Below are 27923 nucleotides of genomic sequence, written 5' to 3'. Positions count from 1 at the left end.
CTGGAGCCGCGGGGGCTGCTGGGGGCTCCTTCCATGGCCGGTGCGCGTGCGTGCGTCGGGGCCGCGCCTTGGCTTTTCCGAGACGCCGGTAGGCCGGCGGCGTGTAAGGGCCGGGTGTGGCCACGGCTATCTGGCTGTGGCGCGACTACCCACGCCGGCTTCCTCTGCCCGCGACGCCCGCGGCCCCCGCGGGTCTTGGCGGAACGGCCGCCCGGCTGTGACTGAACAGAGCCCCTGCTGGGAGCGGTGCCCGCAGGTATCACCGGGTCAGCGGGCGGTGAGGACGCGGGTGTGGGGAATGGGAAATCCCGCCGGGGTGCGTTGGCCGGCTCGCAGCTGGGCGGCTTCCGGCTCGGCGCTCCGCAGTCTCTGGGGGGGCCACCTGGCGGGGAGCTCGGGAGCGGGGCGGGCGCGGGCTGCCGAAGGAAGTCAGGGCGCCGGAGAGCGGCGATCGACAGCGGGAGAGCGGCGATCGACGGCGTTTAGCCGGCCCCTCTTCCATTCGGTGACGGGGCTTCAGCCCCCAGGCGCTCGACCTGGGCCCAGTGGCTTCGTCAGTGGGTTAGGGAATAACTGGTATTGATCCGTCTCGGACATAAGAAGGCTGGATCGATCAGCTGGAAAAGAAAATGGAGAAGACGTCCTTCCCAGCTTGCTTGCTTTCCTTACCGTTCCTACCAGTCCTCGAAACAGTAAAACTTCGCGGCATCTTTCTTATTTTCAGACGCTTCCTTTGCAGACTGTTTTCTGCGCCCCTTAACTGCGCCAGTCTCGACAGGCTCTTTTTACCATAAGCTGCAGTTTGGTGTGAACGACCCCGTTTGCCCACAGATACTGCCGGCGCACAGTTGGCACGTGTGCAGTTTCCTCAGCGCTCTAAAGCGCTTGAACCTGTGTCACGTGGGTGGTTAATGCTCCGGATTCCTGTCACTGGCGCCTTCTGAGCCCTCCCTTCCCGCGGTCCTGGCTCCCACTCTCAGCTCTTCGTTCGGACTGCCACCATCGTCCTGAAGGGCGTCCTCAGTACTTCAGAGGTTAAACTCGAACCGTTCTTGACTTCGTTTATTCCAGTGTGCGTCGCTCACCTCACAGACCACTGAAGCTTCTCGCAGTCACAGCCATTCCTTGGACCTTCTATCATCCAGACTGTCCCTTTTTGAAATCCTCCTCAGAGATGTCCTCCTGAACATCTCTGTCCTCCTAGTACTATAATTACTGATACCGAGTGAGGTATTAATTTATATTTTAAGGTATAAATTCCCAGTATATTTTCTTGCTTTTTCTCACTTTGAGTTGAATGTTTAATTCATTTCATTCTTGTTTAAATATGGTTGTAAGGCTTTGACATTGCCTAACGGTGGAACTTAAGCTGTGCTCTATGGATTTTGATGTCCAGTGTTTTTATTGCTTTTTATTTGAGTTGTACTTTGATGCAAAGTTTAAGTTTCAAATTAGTTGAGGATGTTTTTTACTTGTGTTAAATTCTAGGTTTCATTCTGATAGTAAGTGTGGTCGGTAGCACTGGTAGATACTTTGTATTTGAGGTTTTTTGTAAGTGATATAGTAACTTTTGTAAATATTTTCATAGCTGCTGGAATAGAAACTGCATTGTCGTGTTTTATATATCACTAAGCAAATTTCGTGTATACCATATTATTACTTAATTTTAGTTTATGTGTTTAGGATTTAGAAAGTTGCCTTAGTCCCATTTCCCGGGGGTGGGGGAGAGTGTTGATTTCATCTTTTGTTTTCTGAGGATTTTGCAATAAATACATTCCAATTATGTTATTGGTACATTTAACAAGTCCTATTTGATTATAAGTTGTACCTTCAGTCATTTAAAGTTTCCTTTTCATCTACTTTCATGCATTTGTGCTTTTAAATCATTATATGCCTGCATAATTGTTTATTATTTTTTTAAGATTTTATTTATTTATGTGACAGAGAGAGAGATCACAAGTAGACCGAGAGGCTGGCAGAGAGAAAAGGGGAAGCAGACTCCCTGCGGAGCAGAGAGCCAGATGTGGGGCTCCATCCCATCCCAGGACGCTGGAATCATGACCTGTGCTGAAGGCAGAGCCTTTAACCCACTGAGCCACCCAGGCGCCCCTGTTTATTATGTTTTAAATCATCCCTTTTATTTTCCTCTTTCCAGTTCTTTTGTTTTGGATGTCTTTTGAGTGTTTATACAGTGAAATTATTTATCCAGTACATTTACTGTTACAGTGGATATCATTGTTACTATTTCTAGCTTTAATTTTTTAAATTTCTGTGCTTCCTTGGTGTTTCATTTTATTTTTATCATTTGCCTGTGAGCTTTTTTCCCTTCTTTCTCCCTTGATAGTAATTTAAAAAGTGGGCATATAGTTTATTCTTTGGTGGGACCCCATGATACCTCTGTAGCACTTTGAAACTTCTTTTTTCTTTTTTCTTTTTTAATGAACCATGCTTTCCATAAGCTTAGAGAAGGTTTGTGTTGGATCTCAAAATCTTCCTTCATTTGATACACTTAGTTCTGTGTCTGGTGGAGATATAATGGGGGTACTAATGAGTGTATAAATGGTGCCAATATATCTGTACAAGATGGCGAATGGAGAGAAACAGTTTTTAAGAAACTGTAGAAAACAATTTTAATTTGTTTTTCACCATAAGATTTTGTTCCCTTATCTCAGCATTTTGGAAGAGACTTTTAGATTTGTCTCTCATATCACTGGTTCAATGAAGTATCCCTTTTTGTTCTTTACTCCTTCCAATCAAGATAGCCTGTCTCTTTTTTTTTTTTTTTAGGATCTTATTTATTTACTTGACAAAGAGAGAGAGAAAGATCACAAGTAGGCAGAGAGAGGGGGAAGTAGGCTCCCCACCAAGCAGAGAGCCTGCCATGGGGCTTGATCCCAGAACCCTGAGATCATGACCCGAGCTGAAGGCAGAGGCTTAACCCACTGAGCCACCCAGCTGCCCCAAGATTGCCTGTCTCTTAATCCATTTTAGAATTTACCTTAATCTCATCCTATTTTACTAAATGGCTCCCTAATTCTGTTTCATAAATTTACCACACATCCTTTTGAATCTCTATACATCAGGCAAGTGTCTTTTAATTTTTTTAATAAAAATTTTATTTTACAACAATTTCAGACTGAAAGAAAAATTGAGAATATAGTACAAAGAGTTCCCATATACCACATACCCATTTCCCCTATTAGTAACAAATCAGTATGTTAATTATATCTGTTAATTAGATCCATTAACTGAAGTCCATACTTAAATCATACTTCTTTAATTTTTGCCTAATGTCCTTTTTCTGATTCAGCATCCCACCCAGGATGTCATATTACATTTAGTTGTCATATCTCCTTAGGGTCGACTTTGCTGTGACAGTTTCTGAGACTTGTTTTTAATGACCTTTATAGTTTTGGGGAGTACTGGTCAGGTATACTGTAGGAAACCCATCTATTAGAATTTGTTAGAATTTCTCATGATTAGACTGGGGTTATGGGTTTGGGGAAGGCAAATCTTTCTACCACATCATCTCAGAGGGACATACTGTAACATGACCTGTCATTATTGATGTAACTTTGATCACGTAGCTGAAGTATATTTTTTAGGTTTCTCCACTATAAATTTATTCTTTTTCCTTCTTCCCATATTTACTCTGGAAGGGATTCACTATGCAGAGCCCAATCTCAAGGGATGGAGAGTTATGCTCCTCCTCCTGGAGGGCTGAGTATCTACACAAATTATTTGGAATTCTGCATGAGAGATTGGTCTGTTTTTCCCCCATTTATTTATTGGTTGAGTCAGTCATGTATATTAGTGTAGCTTATGGATATTAATTTTATAGTTTCAGTTATTGCTCATATTGTTTCAGCTTTGGCCATTGATAGCTCTTTCCTTTTGCTCCTGTTTACCTTGTACATTCCCCAGTAAATGGTTTTTGAGCTCTTATCTATTTTCAAGCACTTCATGATGCTCCAAGCCCACCGTGTGTGTGTGTGTGTGTGTGTGTGTGTGTGTGTGTGTGTTTGAGAGAGAGAGACGGCAGAAGTCAGGGAGAGGGACAGAGGGAGAGGCAGAGGGAGAAGGACCCCCTCGCCCCCCCCACCCCCCACCCCCCGCCAAGCCAGAAACCTGGTGTGGAGCTCTATTCTAGGACCCGGAGATTATGACCTGAGCCAAATGCAGACACTTAACCAACTGAACCACCGAGGCGTCCCCATCTTGTATATTTCTTGCTCCAGTTCTAGAATAAGTCATTTCTCCATGGAGCCACGGTTCCTTGTATTGAAGAATGGTATTAAAATTTGAGATCTGGGAGACCTTTGACCCCCTTTACCCATTTCTCCACCTACCACTCTTCTCTAGCAACCACCAGGTTGTTCTCTGAACTTCTATATTTGTTTGTTTTTAAGATTACACATAGAGAAATCAGACAGTATTTTTCTTTCTCTGACTTTATTTCACATCATAATTCCCTTAAAGTACATCCATGTTGTTGCAAATGGTAAGATTTTATTCTTTTTATAGCTGAATAATATTCCTCTGTGTGTGTGTGTGTGTAAATAAATTCCTTTATCCATTCATCTGTTGATGGACATTTAGGTTGTTTTCATATCTTGGCTATTGTAAACAGTGCTGCAGTGAACATGAGGGTGTATATATCTTTCCCAGTTAGTGTTTTCATTTTCTTTGGATAAGTACCCAGAAGTGGAGTTGCTGGATATAGGGTAGTTCTGTTTTACTGTTTTAAGGAACCTCCATACTGTTCCAGAGTGGTTGCACCAATTGACACCACCATCAACAGTGTACAAGGGTTCCTTTTTCTCCATATCCTCAGCAACACTTGTTATGTTTTGTCTTTTTCATAATAATCATTCTTGCAGGTGTCGGGTGATGCCTTATTGTGGTTTTGATTTGGTTTTGCCTGATGATCAGTGATGTTGAGCGTATTTTATGTATCTGTTGGCCATCTGTATGTTTTCTTTGGAAAAATGTTCAGATGTCTTCTCTGGGAAAATATTAAAATCTTCTGCCTATTTTAAAATCAGATTTCTTTTTTGTTATTAAGTTGTAGGAGTTCTTTATATATTTTGGGTATTAATCTCTTACCAGATATGATTTGCAAATATATCTGCAAATCAGTCAATGCGATACACAACATTAAGAAAATGAAAAATAAAATCACATAATTTCAATAGATGCAGAAAAATGATTTGACAAAATTCAACATCCATTTATGATTAAAAAAAAAAACTCAATAAAATGGATATTGATTACATATTATCTGCCAAGAAGTGGATGAGGGTTCTTTTAATCCCTATAATTCAATCAGACAGGTATTTTTATATCCATGTTACAGTTGAGAAAACTCAGGTTTGGTTAGATAATTTGCTTAAGTTCGTATATGTAGTAACTAGTACAGCTGGGATTTAACATCATGTCAGTATGACTCCCAAGTATGTACTCTTAGTCACTATGTATCCTCTATAGCAGGGTTTCTTTACTTTGGAATTACTGACACTTTGGGCTGGATAATTCTCCATTGTAGAGCACTGTCTTGTGCATTGTAAGATGTTTAGCAGGATCGCTGGGCTTCTCTCAATGGGTGCCTATAAGAGCCCCCAGTTGTGACAGCTGAAACTGTCTCCAGACATTGTCAGATTTCCTCGGTATCAAATTGCTCATGAAAACCCCTCGCTTAGAGAAGCGTGATAAAATGAACGCTGAAAATTGAATTGCATCCATACTTGGAGAATTGTAAATTGGGTAAAAAGCTGTATCTGAACTTCCCTGAGTGTAATGACTCTTATAATTTGACTAGCTCTTTGGGCAACAATGAGTGCTCTGTTCAGAGTTGTTAAAAGAGATACTGGCTCAGGGGCACCTGGGTGGCTCAGTGGGTTAAAGCCTCTACCTTCAGCTCAGGTCATGATCCCAGGGTCCTGGGATCGAGTCCCACATCGGGTTTCCTCCTCTCTCCCTGCCTGCCTCTTTGCCTACTTGTGATCTCTGTCAAATAAATGAATAAAATCTTAAAAAAAAAAAAGATACTGGCTCTTTTGGGAAGGCTTTTCAGTCCATATGCTTTTTGCACAACCTCTGTGGATCTCTTGACTTGGCTATACCCTATAAGGACTCCCACTGAAGAACAATGCCAGTTACTCTGCTAGCAAGCTGTATTTTCTCTCCAGTGGCCTTCTGAATGAATTAGTACCAAATATGGCCCGTGTAGTCTTCTGAGCCTAAATGTTTAGTTGAGCCTATAACTTCCATAGTGAACATTGCAGACTGGCCCATAGTGAGTCCTAACAAATGAAAACTCCTAATCATTATAATCTTGGAATGTACTTTTTTTTAATTGAAGTAAAATTAGCATACAATATTAGTTTCAGGTATACAACATATTCTACAGTTCTATACAGTACTTAAAATGCTCACCACTATAAGTGTTGTTACCATCTGTCATCATAGGTTATTACAGTTTACTACCTATATTCCTTATGCTGTACTTCTCATCACTGTGACTAATTTTGTAACTGAAATTTGTACTTCTTAATTCCCTTTATTTTTCATATCCCCCCACTCACCTCCACTCTGGCAACCACCATATTTAAGAGTCTTTTTGGTTTGTTTGTTCGTTCATTTGTTTTGGTTTTTAGATCCACATGTAAGTGAAATTGTACAGTATTTATTTTTCTCTCTTATTTCACTTAGTGTAATATCCTCTAGATCCATCCATGTTGTTGCATACAGCAAGATCTCATCCTTTTTTTTAATGGCTGAGTGATATCCCATTGTATATGTATACTACCTCTTTTTTTTTTTTTTTAAAGATTTTATTTATTTATTTTACAGACAGAGATCACAAGTAGGCAGAGAGGCAGGCAGAGAGAGAGGTGGAGGCAGGCTTCCTGCGGAGCAGAGAGCCCAATGCGGGGCTCGATCCAGAAACCCTGGGATCATGACCTGAGCCAAAGGCAGAGGCTTAACCCACTGAGCCACCCAGGCACCCCATACTACCTCTTCTTTATCCATTCATCTTGGGTTGCTTTCATATCTTAGCTATTGTAAATAATTCAATAAACATAGGGGTACATATATCTTTTTAAATTACTGTCTTCATTTTGTTCAGTTAAATACCCAGTGGTGAAATTACTGGATCATGTCCTATTTCTGTTTTTAATTTTTTGACAAACCTCTGTATTGTTTTCCACAGTGGTTGCACCAGTTGACATTCCCACCAGCAGTATACAAGATTCCTTTTTCTCCACATTCTTACCAACACTTGTTATTTCTTGTCTTTTTGATACTAGCCATTTTCTGACAGGTCTGAAATGATAGCTCATTGTGGTTTTGATTTGCATTTCCTGATGATTGGTGATGTTGAGCATCTTTTCATGTAGCTATAGGCCATTCATATATCTTCTTTGGGAAAATGTCTATTCAGGTCCTCTGCCCATTTTTTTGATTGTGTGTGTGTTTCAAATTGTAGATATTCTTTATATATTTCGGATATTAACTGCCTATCAGATATGTGATTTTCAAATATATTCTCCCATTCAGTAGGTTGCCTTTTTGTTTTGTTGATGGTTTCCTTTACCATGCAAAAGTTTTTATTTTGATGTAGTCCCAATAGTTTATTTTTGCGTTTGTTTTTCTTGTTTAAGGAGACATATCCATAAATGTGTTGCTAAGGTCTCGGACATGTTGCTAATGTCCGAGAAATTACTGCCTTTATTTCTGTTATGAGTTTTATGGTTTCTGGTCTCTTATTTTATCATTTTGAGATTATTTTTGTATATAGTGTAAGAAAGTGATCCAGTTTCATTCTTTTGCATGTAGCTGTCCAGTTTTCTAGCACCATTTATTGCAGAGACTGTCCTTTCCCCATCATGTATGCTTGCCTCACTTATCATAGATTAATTAACCATATAGGTATGGAGTTTTTTCCTGGCTTTCTAACCATTTCTTTTTTTTTTTTTTTTTTTAGATTTTTCATTTATTTATTTGACAGACAGAGATCATAAGTAGGCAGAGAGGCAGGCAGAGAGAGGAAGGGAAGCAGGCTCCCCACTGAGCAGAGAGCCCAATGTGGGGCTCGATCCCAGGACCCCGGGATCATGACCTGAGCAGAAGGCAGAGGCTTTAACCAACTTAGCCACCCAGGCACCCCTCTCTAACCATTTCTGTGTCATTGAAATGTACGTTTAGATTTTTCTCTGGCAATGAAATGACTCGTATTTATTCTCTTACTTTTTTAAATAATTGTTTCTTAACTTAATTTCTGGTGGTATTCCAATTTTATTCATTTTATATAATCTTATTGATATTTTAGTGAGAATTTGCTTTTTAGGCATCACTAGTGTAAAGCCTTAATAACTTGAATATCCTTCTGAAGATGTGTTTTGCTTAGTTTTAAAGCAAAAATGTGTTGGAGCACATAGGTGGCTCAGTTGGTTAAGTGTCTGCCTTTGGCTCAGGTCATGATCCCACGGTCCTAGGATCCAGCTCCATGTTGGGCTCCCTACTCAGCGGGGAGTCTACTTCTCCCTCTCCCCCCCGCTTCCTCTGCTTGTGTTCTCTCTCTTTCTCTCTATTAAATAGACAAATAAAATTTAAAATAAGCAAAAATATGTTGTCACCTGGTGCAGGAAAAATCTAATTGCACTTAAATTATGAGGTTTGTTTTAAAAGGACTGTTTCATTTATCACTTTTTGTGTGATGTTTGTGTTTTCTGTCTTTTTGGTGGGTGATAAGGGGAAAGAGATAGTATATTTTCTTGTTACAAAAATGGGAAACAAGGGGCACCTGTGTGGCTCAGTGGGTTAAGCCTCTGCCTTTGGCTCCGGTTGTGATCTCAGGATCCTGGGATCGGGCCCACATGGGGCTCTCTGCTGGGCAGGGAGCCTGCATCCCCCTTCCCTTCTGCCTGCCTCTCTGTCTACTTGTGATCTCTGTCTCTCTGTCAAATAAATAAATAAAATCTTTTTAAAAAATGGGAAACAAGAATGGAATGATAACTTATAATATTTATTAGACAATTTTTAAGAATATTATTTGTATTATAATATCTTTTAACACTATGCTAATATGTGTTCATTAAATATAGGTCATATTGGTGTCTTTTTTCATTCTCTCAGGTACCTGATTGTTGGCTGAAGCTCCTGGAATTTTTCTCTTATTGAGATAGAACTTGGCTGAAATCACATTGCACATATATTGTACACAAATGCTTAGCCCAAGCCCGAGAATTACTAGAATCCTCCAGTTAGACAGATTCAAACTACAGTGGGAGTTCTGTCTAGGAAGATGCAGCCTCTGAACAAGTTGATGGCTATCTCAAAACCTCAAAACCTGATTCGACGTGAACAAAGTGAAGCCCTAAAAGCAGAAGTGTCCTGGCAGCAGGAATCCATCCCAGTCATGGAAACATATGACTCTGAGGCCTCTCGTCAAAAGTTCAGACATTTCCAGTATTTCGCAGTGTCTGGGCCTCATGAAGCCCTGTGTCAACTCTGGGAGCTCTGTCTTCAGTGGCTGAGACCAGACATTCATACAAAGCAGCAGATCCTAGAGCTGTTAGTGCTAGAACAATTTCTGACAATTCTCCCTGAAGACATCAGGACTTGGGTGAATTTACAGCATCCAAAGAACAGCAAAGAAGTGGTGTCCCTCATAGAGGATGTGATTGAAATGCTTAAAGATGAAGGTGAGAATGTAGAAAATTGGCAGTAGAATTATTATTATTATTATTGACCTTTACGTGAAATCCAAAAAAAAAAAAGGAAAAATTAGCTCGTACATACAGAGAACAGATTGGTTGCTGGAGGTGAAGGATGGGCAAAATGGGTGGAGGGTCACAAGTATAGAAACTTCCAGGTATAAAATAAATAAGTCATGGGGATGTAATGTACAGGATAGTGACTATAGTTGATAATACTGTATTGCATATTTGAAAGTTGTTAAGACATTAGATCTTAAGGGGCGCCTGGGTGGCTCAGTGGGTTAAAGCCTCTGCCTTCAGCTCAGGTCATGATCCCAGGGTCTTGGGATTGAGCCCCGCATCAGGCTCTCTGCTCCGAGGGGAGCCTGCTTCCTTCTCTCTCTGCCAGCCTCTCTGCCTACTTGTGATTCCTGTCTGTCAAATAAATAAACAAAATCTTTAAAAAAAAAAAAAAAAAAAGACATTAGATCTTAAGAGCACTCATTACAAAAAAATAATTTTTGTAACTATAGGTGGTGACAGATGTTAACAGACTTACTTTGGTGATCATTTTGTAATATACATTAAATATTGAATCATTATGTTGTTCACCTGAAGCTAATAGAGTTGACCCATGAACAACATGGTTTTAAACTGTGTGGGTCCAATTATACATGGGTGTTTTTCAATAAATTATAGCACAGTACAGTAAATGTATTTTCTCTTATGATTTTCTTAACATTTTCTTTTCTCTGCCTCACTTTACTGTATGTAATACATATAAAAAATATGCATTAGACTGCTCATGTTTTTGGTATGGCTTCTGGTCAGTGGTAGGCTATTAGTGGTTAAGTTTTGGGGGAGTCAGAAGTTATATGCCGATTTCCAACTACTCAGGAGGTTGGTGTCCCTGACCACTCTTGTTGTTCAAGGGTCAACTGTAGGATGTTATATGTCAATTATACATCAGTTAAAAAGAAAAAAAAGAACCTTAAAAAAAGAGTAACTGACTCTTTCCATATGAAAAGAAATTATCTTTTTCTGAAGCTAGAGGGTGTCAAGGGCCAGATCATGAAGGACTTTACTATATCAGGAAGCACAGGTTTTATTTTGTAGGAAATGAAAGTAGAGAATGAGATCTCACAGCATGGGTAGGGGAGTAAAACGATTTGATTTGCCTTTTAAAATATCATTTTGATATCAATATGGAGTAGGTGGTTGGCAAACTATGGCCACCAAACCAAAAGTTTTTGGAGATAGTGCTTTTGGAACACAGCCATGCCCACTGATGTACTTTTAGTCTACAGTTGATTTCATGCTATGAGCAGAGTTGATTGGCTATAGCAGAGACTATATTGCCTGCAAACCCAGAATAGTTGCTATCTGGATCTTCACAGAAAAAGTTTATCAGCATCTTGTTTAAGGGATAGACCTGATGACTCTGAAAACAGGAAAATGAGTTAAGATAGATGAGGTGTTAAAGAATGTGGGAGTATTGGGAAAACAGGAATTTGCACCTGAAGGAATTATGGGCTGCATATAAGATGTGAGTAGGGGTAAGATTTGATGTAAATGTGCATGTTCTGCCACACATGAATAGGGCACAAGTAGCAGATGTTATGGGAGGGGATTTATACAGTAGTTATGTGGCATGTTGAATTTGAGATCTCTATAGGTTTGGAAATTTACAGGTGTGAATAGAAGTAGGAAAAATACATATCGTTAGGGAGCATCAGTATTTAAGGTCTGTCATAGATCTAACCGCCCATTACAGGAAATACAGAGGATGGAGGAACATGTTAAATCATATCATGGGAATGCCATTAGTAAAATCTAAACTCTGGGAAACTACAAGACAATCTAGTTTCTAAAACAATGATTTGATTTATTTATTTTTTAAAGATTTATTTATCTGACAGAGAGAGACACAGTGAGAGAGGGAACAGAAGCAGGGGGCATGGGAGAGGGAGAAGCAGGCTTCCTGCCAAGCAGGGAGCCTGATGCGGGGCTTGATCCCAGGATCCTGGGATCATGACCTGAGCCGAAGTCAGACGCTTAAATGACTGAGCCACCCAGGCGCCCCTAATTTTATTTTTTTTAAAAAAGATTTTGCTTATTTAGAGAGAGCACACATGCGCAAGCAAGCAGAAAGGAAGAGAGAATCTCCAGCAGACTCAATACTGAGCAGAAGCCCAACATGGGGCTCCATCTCATGAGCCCAACATGGGGCTCCATCTCATGAGCCTGGGGTCATGACCTGAGCCGAAATCAAAGGTTGGATGTTTAACCAGCTGAGCCACCCAGGCACTTCTCTACAACAAAATAATCTTAAGGGAGAAGTGGTGATACGGACAAGGGATTTAGAAATTAAATGTAAAAGATGTATAACAAATCAAGAGGGTGTGTGAACCTTATAAGTCATGAGGCAGTTGATTGAATATTTGACAAGGAATTATTGGCTGGGGAGAGTGATGACATTATAGCTATATTTAGTCCTTATTTGAAAAAGAAATAAAAGATTAAACAGAAGAAGAAAAGCCAGGCAAGCAGGCTAGAAAGCATAATCTGGGACATCAGAGAACCAGGAAATGTTAGCATCTTGAGCTAGGAAAAGAGAAATATTCAAGAAGGGAGTATCAACACTGGTATGACAAAAAGGTTCTCCTATTATGATGAGTATTGAGGGTGCCTGGGTGGCTCATTTGGTTAAGTGACTGCCTTCAGCTCAGTTCATGATCCTGGAGTCCCAGTATCAAGTCCCACATCATGCTCCCTGCTGGGCAGGTAGTCTCCTTCTCCCTCTGATCCTCCCTCTTCTCATGCTCTCTCTCTCTTTCTCTCTCAAATAAATAAATAAAATCTTTTTTTAAAAAGCTTAAAAAAGATGAGTATTGAAAGCAATTTAGTGAAATTGTTGATTATGAAGTAATTGTTAAGCTTTAGAACAGCTTCAGAGAAGGAGTTGAGGTGGTGCTTGGTAGTTAGTTATGTTGGTTTTCTATTGCTGCCATAACAAATGAGCACAAAGTTAGTGAATGTATTATTCTACAGGTCTGCAGGTCAGTAGTCCAAAATGGGTCTCCCTGAACAAAAATCAAGGCATCAATAGGACTGCATTCCTTTTTGGACCTCATGATTCCTTTCACCCATCTTCAAAGCTTGCAATGGTGAGCCATGTCCTTTCCACACTGCTTTCTCTTACCCTCTATTCTGTTGTCACAGTACATGCACTTGCTTAGAGCATGGTTGCTCTCTCTCCCCCTCTCACTTACCCTGACCACAGCTGGGAAACCTGTTTTTTAGGATTCATGTGATTAGATTGTGATCACCCAAATCATAAAGGGTGATTCCTCATCTCCAAGGTCCTTAACTTTAATCATATCTGCTGAATCCCTTTTGCCAGTGTATCCAAGGATTAGGGGTGTGTATCTCCGGGGTCTATTATTCTCCCTATCACATACATACTCCCCACCACCACGACCACCAAAAAGAGATGGATGGCTAAGGTGTGAATGTGATAATGATTATAGACTATTCTTGAAGTCTGGTTGAGAAGGAAAGGAGAGGTTGCCAGGTAATAGAGGACTGAGGAAGGTTTTTAATTTGTTTTAACCTGTCTTGGCTCACTAAAGAACCCACCCAAAGGGCTTGCCCTTGTTTTTTCTGAGTCAGAACTCTCCCAGGGCAGAGGTGGCCACCTGGGCAGCATTTGTCAAAGCATTTAATGGGAAACGTATTAGCCTCTCCCACCTAAGACAGTGAACACAAAAGGATTGGGAGGAAAGGCTGAGGGGTATGAGATGCTTTGGGGAATAAGGTTTTTGGAAAAGTTCTTACATACTCCTAGAGATCTAGAAGGCTGGGTACATGTTCAGAAAGACCTGATAAGGCCTTACTTAACTCTCACCTCTGGCTGACCTTCAAGCTTTGCATAAACAGAAACTAAAGACTAAGGTAATGTTGAAAAATTATCTGGCTAAGTGTTGAAGGCAAGTCTCAACACTTGCAGCACCTGCAGCCCATCTTCAAAGACTAGGAAATGACTTTTGTTTGTGGTTGTTTTGTTTTGTTCTGTTCTGTTCTGTTCTGTTTTGATTCCAGGTAGCTAAGGAAATCTCTTAGGAATCATTAGCTGACCACTAAGCTAAGGGAACAGACTTAAGTGGGTACACACAACAAAGAATATAGATGTTACAAATAAGTTAAAAAAAGTAAGTCAGTGATGAACAAGAATTAAAACAGGCCCACAAAAATTGACAAAAATGAGGGAGAAATAGATCAAGAATAATAGCTGGAGACTTAAGCACCCCACTTTCATTAGTGAATAGAACAGGAAGAAAGACGAAAAAGGAAATAGAAGACTTTAACTACTCTATAACCAAGTTAGACCTAACAAATATATAAGCACTCTATCCAACAACAGCAGAATGTATATTCTTTTCAAATGCACATGGAATATTTTCCAGGGTAGACCAAATGTTAGGCCAAAACAAGTGACAATTCATTTAAACATTTAAATCATACAAAGTATCTTTTTTGACCACAAGAGAATGAAATTAGAAATCAGTAATAGAAGGAACTCTAAAGGGACGCCTGCGTGGCTCAGTTGGTTAAGAGTCTGCCTTTGATTTGGCTCAGGTCATGATCCCAGGGTCCTAGAATGGAGCTTCACATTGGGATCCCTGTTCAGTGGGGAGCCTGCTTCTCCCTCTCCTTCTGCTGCTCCCCCTGCTTGTGTTCTCTTGCACTCTATCTCTGTCAAATAAATAAAATATTTAAAAAAAAAAAGAAATCTGGAAAATTCATAAATATGTAGAAATTTAAAAAAGATTAGGCAGAGATAAATGAAATAGAGGATAGAAAAACAACAGGATCAATGAAACAAAGTGGGTCATTTGAAAAAATAAAATTGACAAAGACTTAACTACACTGACCAAGAAAAAAAGAATACTTCCTAACTTATTGATGATGAGTTTTAACCTGATGCCAAAGCCAGGCGAAGACCTCACAAGAAAAGAAAACTAGCAAGCCACATCCAGCAGCATATTAAGAGGATAATACACCATGACCAAATGGGATTTTTCCCAGGAATACAGGATGGTTCAACATATGAAAATAAATATTATACACCATTCTAATCGGGGAAAATCACAAGGTCCTCTTTTTTTTTTTTTAATAAGATTTTATTTATTAGAGTACAGCGTGCCCAAGTTGAGGAGAGGGGCAGAGGGAGAGGCTGAGGGAGAAGCAGACTCCCCGCTAAGCAAGGAGCCTGTTGTGGGACTCAATCCCAGGACCCCGAGATCATGACCTGAGCTGAAGGTAGACACTTAACAGACTAAGTCACCCAGGTGCCCACAAGGTCCTCTTGATACAGAAAAAGCATTTGACAGAATCCAGTGCCCTTTCATGATAAAAACACTCACATACTAGGATTAGAAGAGAATTTCTTTTACCTGATAAAGGGCATCTGTGAAAAACCTATAGGAAGCATCTTACCTAATGGTTAAAGACTGAAAGCTTTGCCCTTAGAATAAGGAACAAGACAAGGATGCCCACTCTGGCCACTTCTGTTCAACATTATACTGGAGGTACTAGCTAGTACAACTAAAAATATCCTAATTGGAAAGGAAGAAGTAAAGCTATCTTTACAGTCATGTGATCTATTCTTAGGCAGTTTATCCTTGAACAACATGGGTTTAAAATGCATAAGTCACTTTTATGTGATTTTTTTTTTTTTAAGATTTCATAGCAAAAGCCATAAGGCATCTATTTACAACTGCCTATCCCAGTATCCACAAGTCGAAAGGAAGACGACTGGTTCAGAGTTCACACCTACTGCCATTTGAGTACCCCGAGAGGCCTGCAGAGCCCATCAGCAGCCCTTGGAATCTCTTGAACTGGGTTACCTACCTTTTTTTTTTTTTTTTCCCATTAAAAAATAATTTTAAAATAATAATTTTAAAAAGACAGTCTGTGTTCATGTATTGGGTGACTTAATGTTGTTAAGATGATAATACTCCATAAAGCACTCTGCAGGTTCGAATGCAATTCATAGCAAAACTCTAGTTACCTTTTTTTGCAGAAACAGACAAGGTGGTCCTAAAGTTCATATGAAAATACAAAGGACTCCAAATACTCACAACAGCCTTGACAAAGAATAAAAGTTAAGGATGCATACTTTCAATGTCAAAACTTACTGCAAAGCTGTAGACTTTAGTTAGGACAGAATTCAAGTTTCTTTTGGAATCTGCTACAACCACAGATGAAGCCTCAAAATATTAGTTTGGCCTTCTTCACCCTGATCCAATATTTCTCAACCTCTGGTAGAGTATCAGAATCATTTTTAGAGTTTTTAAAAACTATAATATCTGAGCCCCACCGTTGGAGATTTTGATTGCTGGTAGGGCCTGACATCGTTATTTTTCCAAAGCTCTGAAGATGATTCCTATGAATAGTATGTTAGAACTACTACTATAATCATTAAATGTTTCTCCAGGACAAATCATGTCTCCCTAACGTTTTCTTTCATCTTTCTCAGAGCTACCCTGCAAGGATTCTGTCCTCCAGAAGGGGAGCATCAAGGAGAAAATGGAATCTGACTCACTAACTGGCGATTCCCAGGTGAATTCGGATCCTACTCTTTACTGAAATGATCTGCTTTTTCTTTTTCGGCTTTTGAGCTTTTGCTAAATATAGTCCATCTAAGGATGTAAGACTGTTATTTCTGCCATAGGACATTGGATCTGTTTTATTTTAGTTAATGATACACTCTGGAAAATATTTAATCCTTGTATTTTTCTGTGCATCTGCTCCCTCTGGTTTAATAGACAATAATCAAAGCCATAGAAATAGAGCCCACCAGAGAATGTTTAGAATTAAATGTGAGGGGAGCCAAGGGCAGAGTCCTGAGTAATGTCATTGAATAGGCAGGAGCAGGAGAAATCCCAAAGGATACTGAAATAAAAGCATCAAAGTGGTAGAAGAAAACCAGGAAGATACGATGTCACTGAAAGGCAAAGAGGAGAATTTTGCAAGGATAAATCCTTTAAAAAATTCAGGAAAATCCAGCCTGAGTGGGGCTTATTCCCTTACTATCATGAAGATACTAATAGAAGTCAGGTTGCAGAGGGTTGAGGGAAGAAGGTGAGGAAGTGGGCAAACTAATGTAGATGATTTTCTCATGTCATCTGATGTTGTGGAGTCATCTGGCTCTGAGGCACAGGGAGGGAAGATATTTGTGTATTTCACTGTGACTAAAGGTGCCTGTTATGACAAGCTTGGGAATGCTAAAGAGGGAAGTGCAACAGGTGATGATGTGAAGGCCCTCATGAGAAATACCTGTGCAGGGTCTGATATACCACTGCTAAGGGCCAGGAATATGATGATAAATGAAAGGAAATCCTTTGTGGAAATGACAGTCGAGGCAGACAGGCACACACAGGGAAGTAAGATAATTGCAGATAGTAATAATTATTACAAAGAAAAGAAACAGTGCAGTAGAGACTGATGAGGAGGGTGGCTACTTCATCTTGGGTAGTCAGGAAAGGACTGGCTGACCGGCCTGGGAAGGAGTTAGCAGGCTGCCCTTCTCAGTTAGAGAAAATGCCCTACCTCTTCTGCTAGCGGAGTCTCCATCTTCATTACAAATTCCCCTCACATCTATCCAAAACTCTTTTTGTTCTGAACTCCTTCTATGGCAGATATTTTTACTCTATAGTAATTTTTTGTTCCAGATTTTTGCAACTTTTTTTTTTCTCAACCAAAATAAAAGTTAATTGAGGGTTAGGACTGCATTTGATTTCCTTTTGTAGCCCTCACAGAATACCAAGTTGATAGGCCTCGAGTATAACTTGATTTTCATCACTTAGAACCCCAAACATTTGTCAGTTTCTTACATATTCTGATGATCTACCCTATTCTTTCCTAATTCATTTCTCCTCTGGTAATATTTTTGGGAGTGACCTTTGGTTACAAAGGAATTTAATGTTTTAGGAACCAGTGACATTCAAAGATGTGATTGTGGAATTCAACGAGGAAGAGTGGGGACAACTGGACCCTGCTATAAAGACTCTGCACAGGGATGTGATGCTGGAGAACTATAGGAACCTGAATTCGTTGTATCAAGGTGGTTTCTGTGTATTTACCTCCTCTGCCTGTCAGTAGTCTCTTCATCTGCTGCTAAAAACCAGAGGACGACTGCAGTGGTTAAGGGTACTTGGGTTTGGGTTCAGGTTTCCTAATATCCTTTGGGCATAATAACACGTTTTCCTGTTGTGTATCTGAGTGGAAGTCCTTCCTAATGGAAAGCTAGACATTCACAGATCCGTGGTGACTGCTAGCCTTTCAGAGGCTCTTAGACTACAGAGGAATGGAATCTCTTCCCTTTAAAAATGGCTGAGGTGTCTGTTTTGTTGTTTTTTTTTTTTTTTTTTTTCATTTTCCGCATGAACAGAACATCTATTTTCCAAGCCAGTTGAGATCTCCAAGTTGGAGAGTAAGGAAAGAAGATGGACAGTGGAGCACAAAATCCCAAGCACATCTGTTTTGGGTAAGAACCAGGCAGATACAAGGCAGCTGTAAGAAGCTTCTGTTTATCAAATACACAGTGTACTGTTAACAGCCTTAGAGTAAGAGTCAGGGAGGTGATGACAAAACCGCCCAGGCTTTGAAGGGGAAAAGTCACCATTGCCTTTCGTTCACAGATTCTTTTCCCTTGGTGGATAGGCAAAAGAATGTAGGTGAGGAACACAGACACCTTTAAAGCTGTGTGGTCCGGGGGCGCCTGGGTGGCTCAGTGGGTTAAAGCCTCTGCCTTCGGCTCGGGTCATGATCCCGGGGTCCTGGGATCGAGCCCCGCATCGGGCTCTCTGCTCAGCGGGGGGTCTGCTTCCTCCTCTCTCTCTGCCTGCCTCTCTGCCTACTTGTGACCTCTCTCTCTCTAATAAATAAAAAAAAAAATCTTAAAAAAAAAATAAAAATAAAGCTGTGTGGTCCGGAGCAACCTACCTGCCAGTCTCCTCATCTGTAACATGGAGTTTATTACAGTACTTACCTCCATGTTCCTGTGAGGCTTAAGTGAGTCATGTGTGTAGCACAGTTAGAACAGTGCCTAGCATGTGGTAAGTGCTATGTAAACAAACATTAGCTAACCCAACAGGAAATCATATTCTTTCTTTTAAAGAAAACAGAATGTTCTGCTTTATACTAGAGTGACTTTAGTAATCTTCCATTTTTCCTTCGTTTACTATAGAACTTCTTGTGCCCTTTCTATCTTCATGTAATCTCTTAATTCTTACTAACATTTTGTTTGTGGGAGATTGTTGATTATTGTATGCTTAATGTAAATTTTAGTACATGTAGAAAAGTTTAAAGAGGAATAGAGCTCACCCCATTACCTCACTCCCCAGAGCTGTGCAGTATTAACATTTTTGATTTATTTTCTTAGACTTTTTTCTTTGTGATGATGTGTCTCTGTGGCTTGTGAAGATTTGTTTTTTTCCAAAATTGGGATCATCAGGGATATGTGACTTTATATTCTGCTCTTCTCACCTAATATGATACCATGGGCAATTACCTGTGTCACTAAATAGTCTATGAAAGCATGGTTTCTAATTCACATGTAATGTTCTATCATATACATGTATTATAATATATATAACCGTCCCCCCCAGCTGTTGGACATTCAGATTGTTGCCAAGTTTTCAGGCACATCTGATAAGTCTCTTAGGATATACTTATTAGAAGAGAAACTCCAGCATCAAGGGGCATGAATTTGTTTAAGTCCTGTTACATTGTGCTGTATTGTCTGTAGAAAGGTTATACCAATCCGTACTGTCACTAATAATGTATTATCTATTTATTATTATCACCCTAGCACCCTCTTGTTTACCTAAAATCTTTATTGATTTGAAAGGCTAATTATTCAATTTCTTCCTTTCTAAGGTAAATTTCCCTGCCCCCCCTTTTCTTTTGGACCCCATTTCTCGCTGCCTTCTTTCACTTACATTTTTACCATTTCTACTTCATCCTCACATTAGCTTTTCAACATTTTTAAATCATTACTGATTTGAAAATTTTTTCTCTCAACCTGTTACTCTATTTCTCACCTCTTTATAGCCAGTCTTCTCAAAATATTTTGTACTTTTCTCATTTCCTCACCCTCTGTTCTTCACCCATTCCAGTTTAGCTCTTATTCTACATCTCCATCTGAAACAGTCCTTATTAAAGGTCATAGAAGACTTTCTTGTAGCTAACTCCAGTGATATTTTTTTATTCTTTATCTTACATTACCTGCTCCTCGCTCTTAAAAACACTCGTAGGTTCTTACAATGCTTCTGATTTTCCTCCTCTCTTTCTGGCCTTTCTTTCTCTGTCTGGTGGAGACTTCTCTTTCTCTAACTCTAATTTCAGAGTTTCTCGACATGTGGTCTCATTTTGTCATCTTTTCTTAGTCTGTGTTTTCTTCTCTAGGTTATCACATTCACAACTGCAGCTTCACTTACCACACACATGGAGGCAACTTACAAATTTGTGCCCCCAGCCCAGGCTTCCTTTCTGAATTGAAAAATCTGCAGACATGACATTTCTCTTGGATATCTTTTTTTTTTTTTTTTTAAAGATTTTATTATTTGACAGAGAGAGAGATCACAAGTAGGCAGAAAGGCAGGCAGAGAAAGAGAGAGGAGGAAGCAGGCTCCCCACTGAGCAGAGAGCCTGATGTGGGGCTTGATCCCAGGACCCTGAGATCATGACCTGAGCCGAAGGCAAAGGCTTAACCCACTGAGCCACCCAGGTGCCCTCTCTTGGATATCTTAAAGATGACTCCAGTTCTATAAAACCAAAGTCATAACTTTTTCTTTTCCAGTCTTCTTCCATTGTTCCCTGAGCAAATGGCACTGCCATCCATCCAGTTACACAAGTATAGTGATTATCCTTGACACAACTTCATCTCCTTCACCTCTCTAATACTTGGTTTTATCTCTCTAAATATCCCTTGAATGTCTCCACTTCTCTTCATCTGTAGTGCCACAATCCTAGTCCATGTACCATCACCATCTCTCATCTCAACTATCCTTGCAGTTTCTCAGTTCATCATATAGGAAGATCTTGCCATGCCTCTTCGCTCTTTTTCCCCAACTCCAGTGTTTGAGCCACATTGCAGTCAAGAGAGATCAAGTTCTGTCATATGCTTGCTTAAATCACTGTGCTGACTGCAGTTTTGCCTGCTTCAGAACACAGTAGTCCCCACCTGTTTCCCCAGCCACGCCTCACCCTGCATCCTCCCCTCACTCTTTGTACCCAGACCATACTGCTCTGCTTTCAGTCAGCATCAAATATGTATTAGCATCTCCTGTGTCCTCAGCACTCCGACAGGTGTTGGAGGACTTCAGAGAAAAGAATTCCACAGGACATACATTCCAGATGTCCCTCAAGTGGGGCTTGCCCTCCATCTCAGGGCCTCTGTTCATGCGGTTTTCTTACATAAAATGCTCGTTCTCTTGTTCTTTGCCTAGTTGACTCCTTGTCTTCCTTCAGATCTCAGATACACATTTCCTTAGGGAAGCCTGTCTTGGTTCATTTTTTTCTGTTATATACTCCCATAAGACCATAATCCTCTCTTTTTAGCATTTATCACAATTATATTTTACTTTTATCTGTATAGGTCTTTGTCTCCCACATTAGGCTTTATGTTCCCTGAGGGTAGAGACCGTGTCTCTTTTTTTTTTTTTTTTTTTAAAGATTTTATTTATTTATTTGAGAGAGAATGAGTGAGAGAGAGCATGAGAGAGGAGAAGGTCAGAGGGAGAAACTAACTCCCCAAGGAGCTGAGAGCCCGATGCGGGACTCGATCCTGGAAGTCCGGGATCATGACCTGAGCCAAAGGCAGTCGCTCAACCAACTGAGCCACCCAGGCACCCGAGACATGTCTCTTTTTGCCCTACCTTTATATCTCAAGCTTTTGCACATCTGTAGGAACTAAAGGGAAAAACTGGATAGGTAAATATTGGATTATGAGAAAGGTAAAATTAGTTTATTTGTTTTGGTCATTTGTGATTCAGTGAATGGCTTTATGTACTCTATCTATTAAGACTTTGGAGGTTTTTAGGTAAGATCTCATGGAAATTCCCACTGTTGATCACAGTTATGGCAAATGAAATATCGCTGAGGTTTTTTATTATTTTTTTATGGTGTCTGCCAAACATATTTTTAAATTTATGTTATCACATATCTTCCCCCCACCCTCCCCATGCTTTATATCTCTTATTTTTAGGCATAAGAATTTTTCCATCCCCAAATTAGAAATATATTTCTTGATTTTATTCTGATTTCATCTATTTCATCCTTTAAATATAATACTTCAATCAATCTGGAATTTACCTTGGTAAATGTAGTTTATTTTCTAAAACAGTTAATGGACTACAGTGGATTAAAGATGGCTCCAGAATCTTTGTCACTCTTTCCATCAAGATGCAACCTTTGTATTCCTGAAACTAATGTCAAATTGTGTGTCAACTATACTTCAGTTAGAGGGGAAAAAAAAGGATACAGATTTTGTTTCCCCACCCTTTGAATCTCAGCTAGCACTGGACTGTTTAATCAATATGGTGCAGCAGAGGGGACACTGCTGGTTCCAGGTCTAGCCTGTAATAGGATTTGTAGCTGCCACTTCTTTCTCTTGGAAGTTACCACCCACTACTTCAGCTAGCTTGACATTGCTGTTTGTGAGAAGCCCAGCATAGCCACATGGAATGTACATACATGCACACACACTTAAAGGCTCATCAGATGATCAGAGGCACATCTAGATTTAAGTGCTAATGATCCAAGTTTAATTATAAACAGTTTAAGGTAAATTTGGATAGAGAATATAAAACCAAATTTTGGGCAGCTTAATTAAATAGTCAGAACCTTGAAAAGAGAATCCTGTGGATTTTAATCTGTAAACACAGATAGGTCTTTGGAATGATTTGAGAAGTTGGGGGGAACACTGAGATAGGTCAAAGAAAGGCAGAGGTGGTTTGGCATGGGCTGGTCTCCAGATACCCAGGATTGGGATGATAGGCTAAGGTTTAAAGTGTTCATTTTTGTTTCAGATTAGAGACAAGAACAAAGTCTTATAGGTAAAGCATAGTTTGTGAGTTTGGGATTAATAGGAATAAGACATTTACTCAAAATCTATTAAGCACAAAAGGCAAACAAATCATGGGTGTAAAGATAAACAGTAGTGTTTCCACTAAAATCAATAGATGAGCGTGTTGCTATAATTATTTTATGTTGACCTGAAAGACATAACTAATGAATTTTTAAAAAATGAGAACTTTAATTAGTAGAAAAGAGGAAAAAGGGCTATTATTTGTAAATGGTAACTTTCTACTTAGAAAATCCAAGAAACTCATTGTGAAAACTATTACAGCTGTTAAGAGTTTTGTAAGGTGGCCAGATATAAAATAAAAATATTGGTAGCTTTCCTATATGTTAGAACTAAGTGATTTGAAAATAAAAAATATATGAAAGTGATTTTTAAAATAGGAGTAATGAAGTTATATGAAAAATGAGCAATAGAAATATGAGAACATCAAAGATTTGCTTGGAGAAATACATTTAGGAATTTTGCCATTCAGTAAATACTGCCAGAACAGCTTCTGTTTCAGTTACCTGTTTTTCTAACAAATTGCCCCAAAATTTACTGACTGGAAATAGCAATCGTTTTATTAAGTCTCACAGTTTTGTGAGTTGACTTAGGAGTTCTCAGGATCCACATGATATTGGCTGAGGATACAGTGTTGTGCTGGGATGGAATGGTCAAGATGGCTCATCACATGGGTGGAAGTTGATGCTGGCTGTCACTGGGAACTTCAGCCCTGTGGACCAGAGCACCTCCATGTGGCCTCTCCTTGAGGCATGGGTTTCTCATAGCATGCCAGCCAAGTTTTGGGTATTTCCTGAGAGGAACTGGAAATTGTCAGTCTCCCTAAAGGCCAAGCCCAGAAGTGGCATGGTATCACTTCTACCATATTCTGTTGGCTAAGCAGTCACAGGAGTAGCCCATTCTCAAGGGGAAGAAAAATAAACTCCACTTCTCTGTGGGAGGGTGTCAAAGAATGTGCGTGTATTTATTATTACTCAAGCATAATTAATACATGGTGTTATATTTTCAGCTGTACAATATAATGATTCAGCAATTCTGCATATTGCTCGGTGCTCATCAGGACAAGTGTACTCTTAATCCTCTTCTCCTATCCTCACCCATTCCCTCCACTCACCTCCCCTTTGGCAAGCACCGGTTTGTTCATTATATTTAAGACTCTTGTTTTTTGTGTATACACACGCACACACACACACACACACACACACACACCTATATATATCTTCTTTATCCATTCCTCATTGAATGGATATTTTGGTTGCCTCTATTATCTTGGCTTTTGCAAATAATTGTGCAGTAAACATAATTCTGCATATATCTTTTTGAATTAGTGTTTTCATTTTCTTTGGCTAAAAACCCACTAGTGGAATTACTGGATCATGTAGGATTTCTATTTTTAAGTTTTTGAGGAACCTCCATACTGTTTTCTATAGTGGCTATACCAGCTGGCATTCCCCCAGCAGTACACAAGAGTTCCTTTTTCTCTACATCTTTGCCAGCACTGTTATTTTTTGTGTTTCTGATTAACCATTCTGACCAGTGTGAGATGATATCTCATTGTGGTTCTGATTTACATTTCTCTGATCATGAGCGATGCTGAACATCTCTCCATGTGTCTGTTGGCCATCTAATGTCTTTTCTGGAAGAATGTCTATTCAGGTCCTCTGTGCAATTATTAATTGGATTTTGTTAGTTTTTGTCATGTTGAGTTGTATAAGTTCTTATATATTTTGGATTCTAACCTTTTATTGAATATGTCATTTGAAAATATCTTTCCCATTCAGTGGGTTGCTCTTAATTTTGTTGATGGCTTCCTTCACTGTGCAAAAGATTTTTACCTTGCTGTAGTCTCAATTGTTTATTTTTGCTTTTATTTTCCTTGCCAAAGGAGACATATCGAGAAAAATCTTGTTATGGCTGATGTCAGAGAAATTACTGCCTATGTTTTCTGTTAGGAATTTTATGGTTTCAGGTCTCACATTTAGATCTTTAATCCATTTTGAATTTATTTTTGTATATAGTATAAGAAAAGGGTCCGGTGTCATTCTTTTGCATGTAGCTGTTTAGTTTTCCCAACACCATTTGTTGAAGAGACTTTTTCCCAATTTATATTCTTACTAACTTTATCATAGATCAATTGATCATAAAGGTGTGGATTTATTTCTGGCTCTCTATTTTGTTCCATTGAGTACCATTCTGTTTTGATTACTACAACTTTGCACAGTATGTCTTGATACCACCAGTTTTGTTCCTCTTTTTCAAGATTGGTTTGGTCCAAGAAAAAGGATAGTTTCTCTGCTACTTTTGATTATAGTTTTTTTTTTTTTCCTGCCTTTGTTAAATATGGGGATAATTGCAGCTTGTATGGAAAATAGAAGCACTGATTACAAGTTTATTGTAGCTGGTTAAGATGTGGTGCCTATAAACGTAGACATGTTTTTAAAGATATGATTAAATTTCTATTTTAGAAGGGTGTATTTATTATTGATTGACAGTGTAGGTTAAGAGAGGCAAAAACAAGATGCTAGAGAAAGGAAGGCTAGATATAACCCACACAGACTAGTTATGAACCAGTAATAAAAAAATAAAATAATTTGAACTATGATGTTTCATATGCTTGATATTTTCCCAAGCCCTGTGTATTCTCTGTAATATTCCTGAATAGCTCTCCTCATATTTTATGATCTCCTAACCTCCCTTTTAATAATTTTATCCCTTTTATTTCTTCTATAGTTCTTCTTTTTCTAATCTCATCTTACATTTCCATTGTGTATTTAAGGCCTATAAAATATGCATATCCCTTATGTGTTTTAGCATCCCTTTCCTAATTAAACAATTTCCCTTCTAATTCATGGAATTTTTAATTTCTTTTTAGACAGAGAGATAATTTCAGAAAACCAAGATTCAATTCCAAAGCAAAGAATTAATGGAAAAAAATCCTCTCCTGGAATGATTATGACAAGACTGACCAAAAGTAGATCCCCTTCTTTAGATGCTTGGATGAGTGATGATTGGTTATATAGGAACCAGGAACACTGGGACATAAATTTGCCAGAAGAAGCTTTTGTTCATAAGACAGTCTACACTGAGGTGGGAAACTTTAAAGTTAGTGAGAATAAGAAAAGCTTAGATGTTAAGTCAGTTAATTCAATTTTGGGTATACAACAAGGAAATCCTATGAGAAAGGGGTCCTCAGAATGTGGTAAGTTTAAAACTAACTTCAAATTTAACTTAGACTCAGGTAAGCAATATTCAGAATATAATGAATGTGGGAATGCCTTGAGCCTGAGTATAGATATTCAACACCCAGAAAGTCATACCTCAATGAATTCCTATGAATGCTATCAATGTGGGAGAGCCTTCAGCCGGAGTTCATCCCTCATTCGACATCAGATCATTCACACAGGAGAGAAACCCTATAAATGCAGTGAATGTGGGAGATTCTTCAATAGACGTACAAACCTTACTAAGCATCAAAAAATTCATACTGCTTCAAAGGTCTGTGAAGACAGTAAATGTAGAAAAGCTTTCAGTGAGAGTGAAGACAGTAATAAAAATTCAAGACTTCATTCTGGAGATAATCCCTACAAATGTGTTAACTGTGGAAAATCCTTCAGCCGGAGCTCCTCCCTTATTCGACATCAAATGATTCATACAGGAGAGAAACCATTCAAATGTAAGGAATGTGAGAAAACCTTCAACAGGAGTTCAAACCTTAAAAAACACCAAAAACTTCATACTCAAGAGAAGTCCTGTAAAAGGAAGACACACAGACATCAATGAATTTAACATCAATGAATTTATACTAGAGGGAATCCTGTGAATAGAGTAAATGCAAGAAAACATTTGTCAGGGATTCTTCTCTAATTCATATGACAGAATTAATATTGGAGAGAAATCTGTTATTGTGTAGGAATCTATTCCCAAATGAAGCCACAAGGGTTTAGAGTAAAATGTATCACCATACAAGTGTTTGCCTGTCATTATTCTGATAATCCATTTGCCATCATCATTCCTAGTTCATAAATGGAACCTGTGGCATCCTTATATTCACATGATTTATTGAAGTAGATATTAGGGAGGAGCCAAGCAATCAATATCCTTGGAATTGATATTTAATAAAACTCAAACTTTTAGTCCTTACGAGAAGGTCATGAGAAACCAGGAGCTCACAGGAATATAGGAATACTTCTAAAGACTGAACTCTCTGAATTAATGTTAGAGACCACAGGAATGACAAATTACTCCATGATAATATCTTGGCTCTCTTGATGCTGAGTGGGGACTAGAATTGGAGGAGGATTATCAACTGCAGTGGCAAGTGGATTCTGTATATAGTTGTCACATTTTCATTTTAAAAGTACTCTTTGGAATGTAGGCTGGAGGGACATCCATATTCTTGGGTCTGTCATTTATTCCAAATATTAAGAGGTCAATAAAGTGTCTTAGTACTCTGTTCACTAGTTTCCTTGTTCTGCTGTAAGTTATTTCTGTAAGTTACCTGTAGGATCTTGAGCCAAGAAATTTATTATTAATATGCCCCAAAATATTCATATTGGAGAGATTCCCAATGAATGATGATGGTGGTATTTTGTAAAAGCTCATATCTTATTCAGAAATAGAAAAGGTATACTGGAGTGTGAACACTTAATGATGAGTTAATGTGCAAAATTATTCTCTGTTCATTTGTTCTATGGTTTCAGGTCTTTAATCCACTTTTTATTTAACTTTTGTGTATGGTATACGGGTGGTCCATTTTCATCCTTTTTTCCATATGACTGTCCAGTTTTCCTAGCACTGTTGATTGAGGAGACTATCCTTTCACCATTGTATATTCTTGGCTCCTTTGTAGCAAATTAATTGACCACATATACATGAGGGCTTATTTCTGGGCACTTGTTTTCTTCCATTGATATTTATGTCTGTGTTTATGCTAATACCATACTGTTTTGGTTACTATAGCTTTGTAATATAGCTTGAAGTCAGGAAAGGTAATACCTCCAGCTTTGCTCTTCTTTCTCAAGATTACTTTTACTGTTCAGAGTCTCTTGTGGTTCCATACAAACTTTAGG

General features: G+C 39.0%; 1 protein-coding gene across 1 annotated transcript; it reads left to right on the top strand.

Annotated features, from left to right (window-relative positions):
- Positions 1–215: 215 nt before the first annotated feature.
- LOC111159452 (zinc finger protein 215) lies at positions 216–26659 on the top strand. The gene is made up of 6 exons (XM_022521943.1): positions 216–256; positions 9139–9707; positions 16243–16325; positions 17697–17829; positions 18157–18252; positions 25727–26659. The coding sequence occupies exons 2-6, from the start codon at positions 9308–9310 to the stop codon at positions 26632–26634; spliced, it is 1620 nt and encodes a 539-aa protein (XP_022377651.1). The 5' UTR covers positions 216–256; positions 9139–9307; the 3' UTR covers positions 26635–26659.
- The last annotated feature ends 1264 nt before the right edge of the window (positions 26660–27923 follow it).

The sequence above is a fragment of the Enhydra lutris genome, unplaced genomic scaffold, assembly GCF_002288905.1.
Source record: "Enhydra lutris kenyoni isolate GAN:26980312 unplaced genomic scaffold, ASM228890v2 scaffoldscaffold68, whole genome shotgun sequence".
NCBI classification, from domain to species: Eukaryota; Metazoa; Chordata; class Mammalia; order Carnivora; family Mustelidae; genus Enhydra; species Enhydra lutris.
Note: the sequence above shows the minus strand (reverse complement) of the source record. Positions and strands in the feature narration are given on the sequence as shown.

Bases quoted from the DNA above. Each gene is read 5' to 3' on its own strand.
- LOC111159452 (XM_022521943.1), top strand. From the start codon at position 9,308: ATGCAGCCTCTGAACAAGTTGATGGCTATCTCAAAACCTCAAAACCTG. The intron at 9,708-16,242 runs GTGAGAATGTAG...CATCTTTCTCAG, and splicing joins TGAAATGCTTAAAGATGAAG to AGCTACCCTGCAAGGATTCT. The intron at 16,326-17,696 runs GTGAATTCGGAT...TTAATGTTTTAG, and splicing joins CACTAACTGGCGATTCCCAG to GAACCAGTGACATTCAAAGA.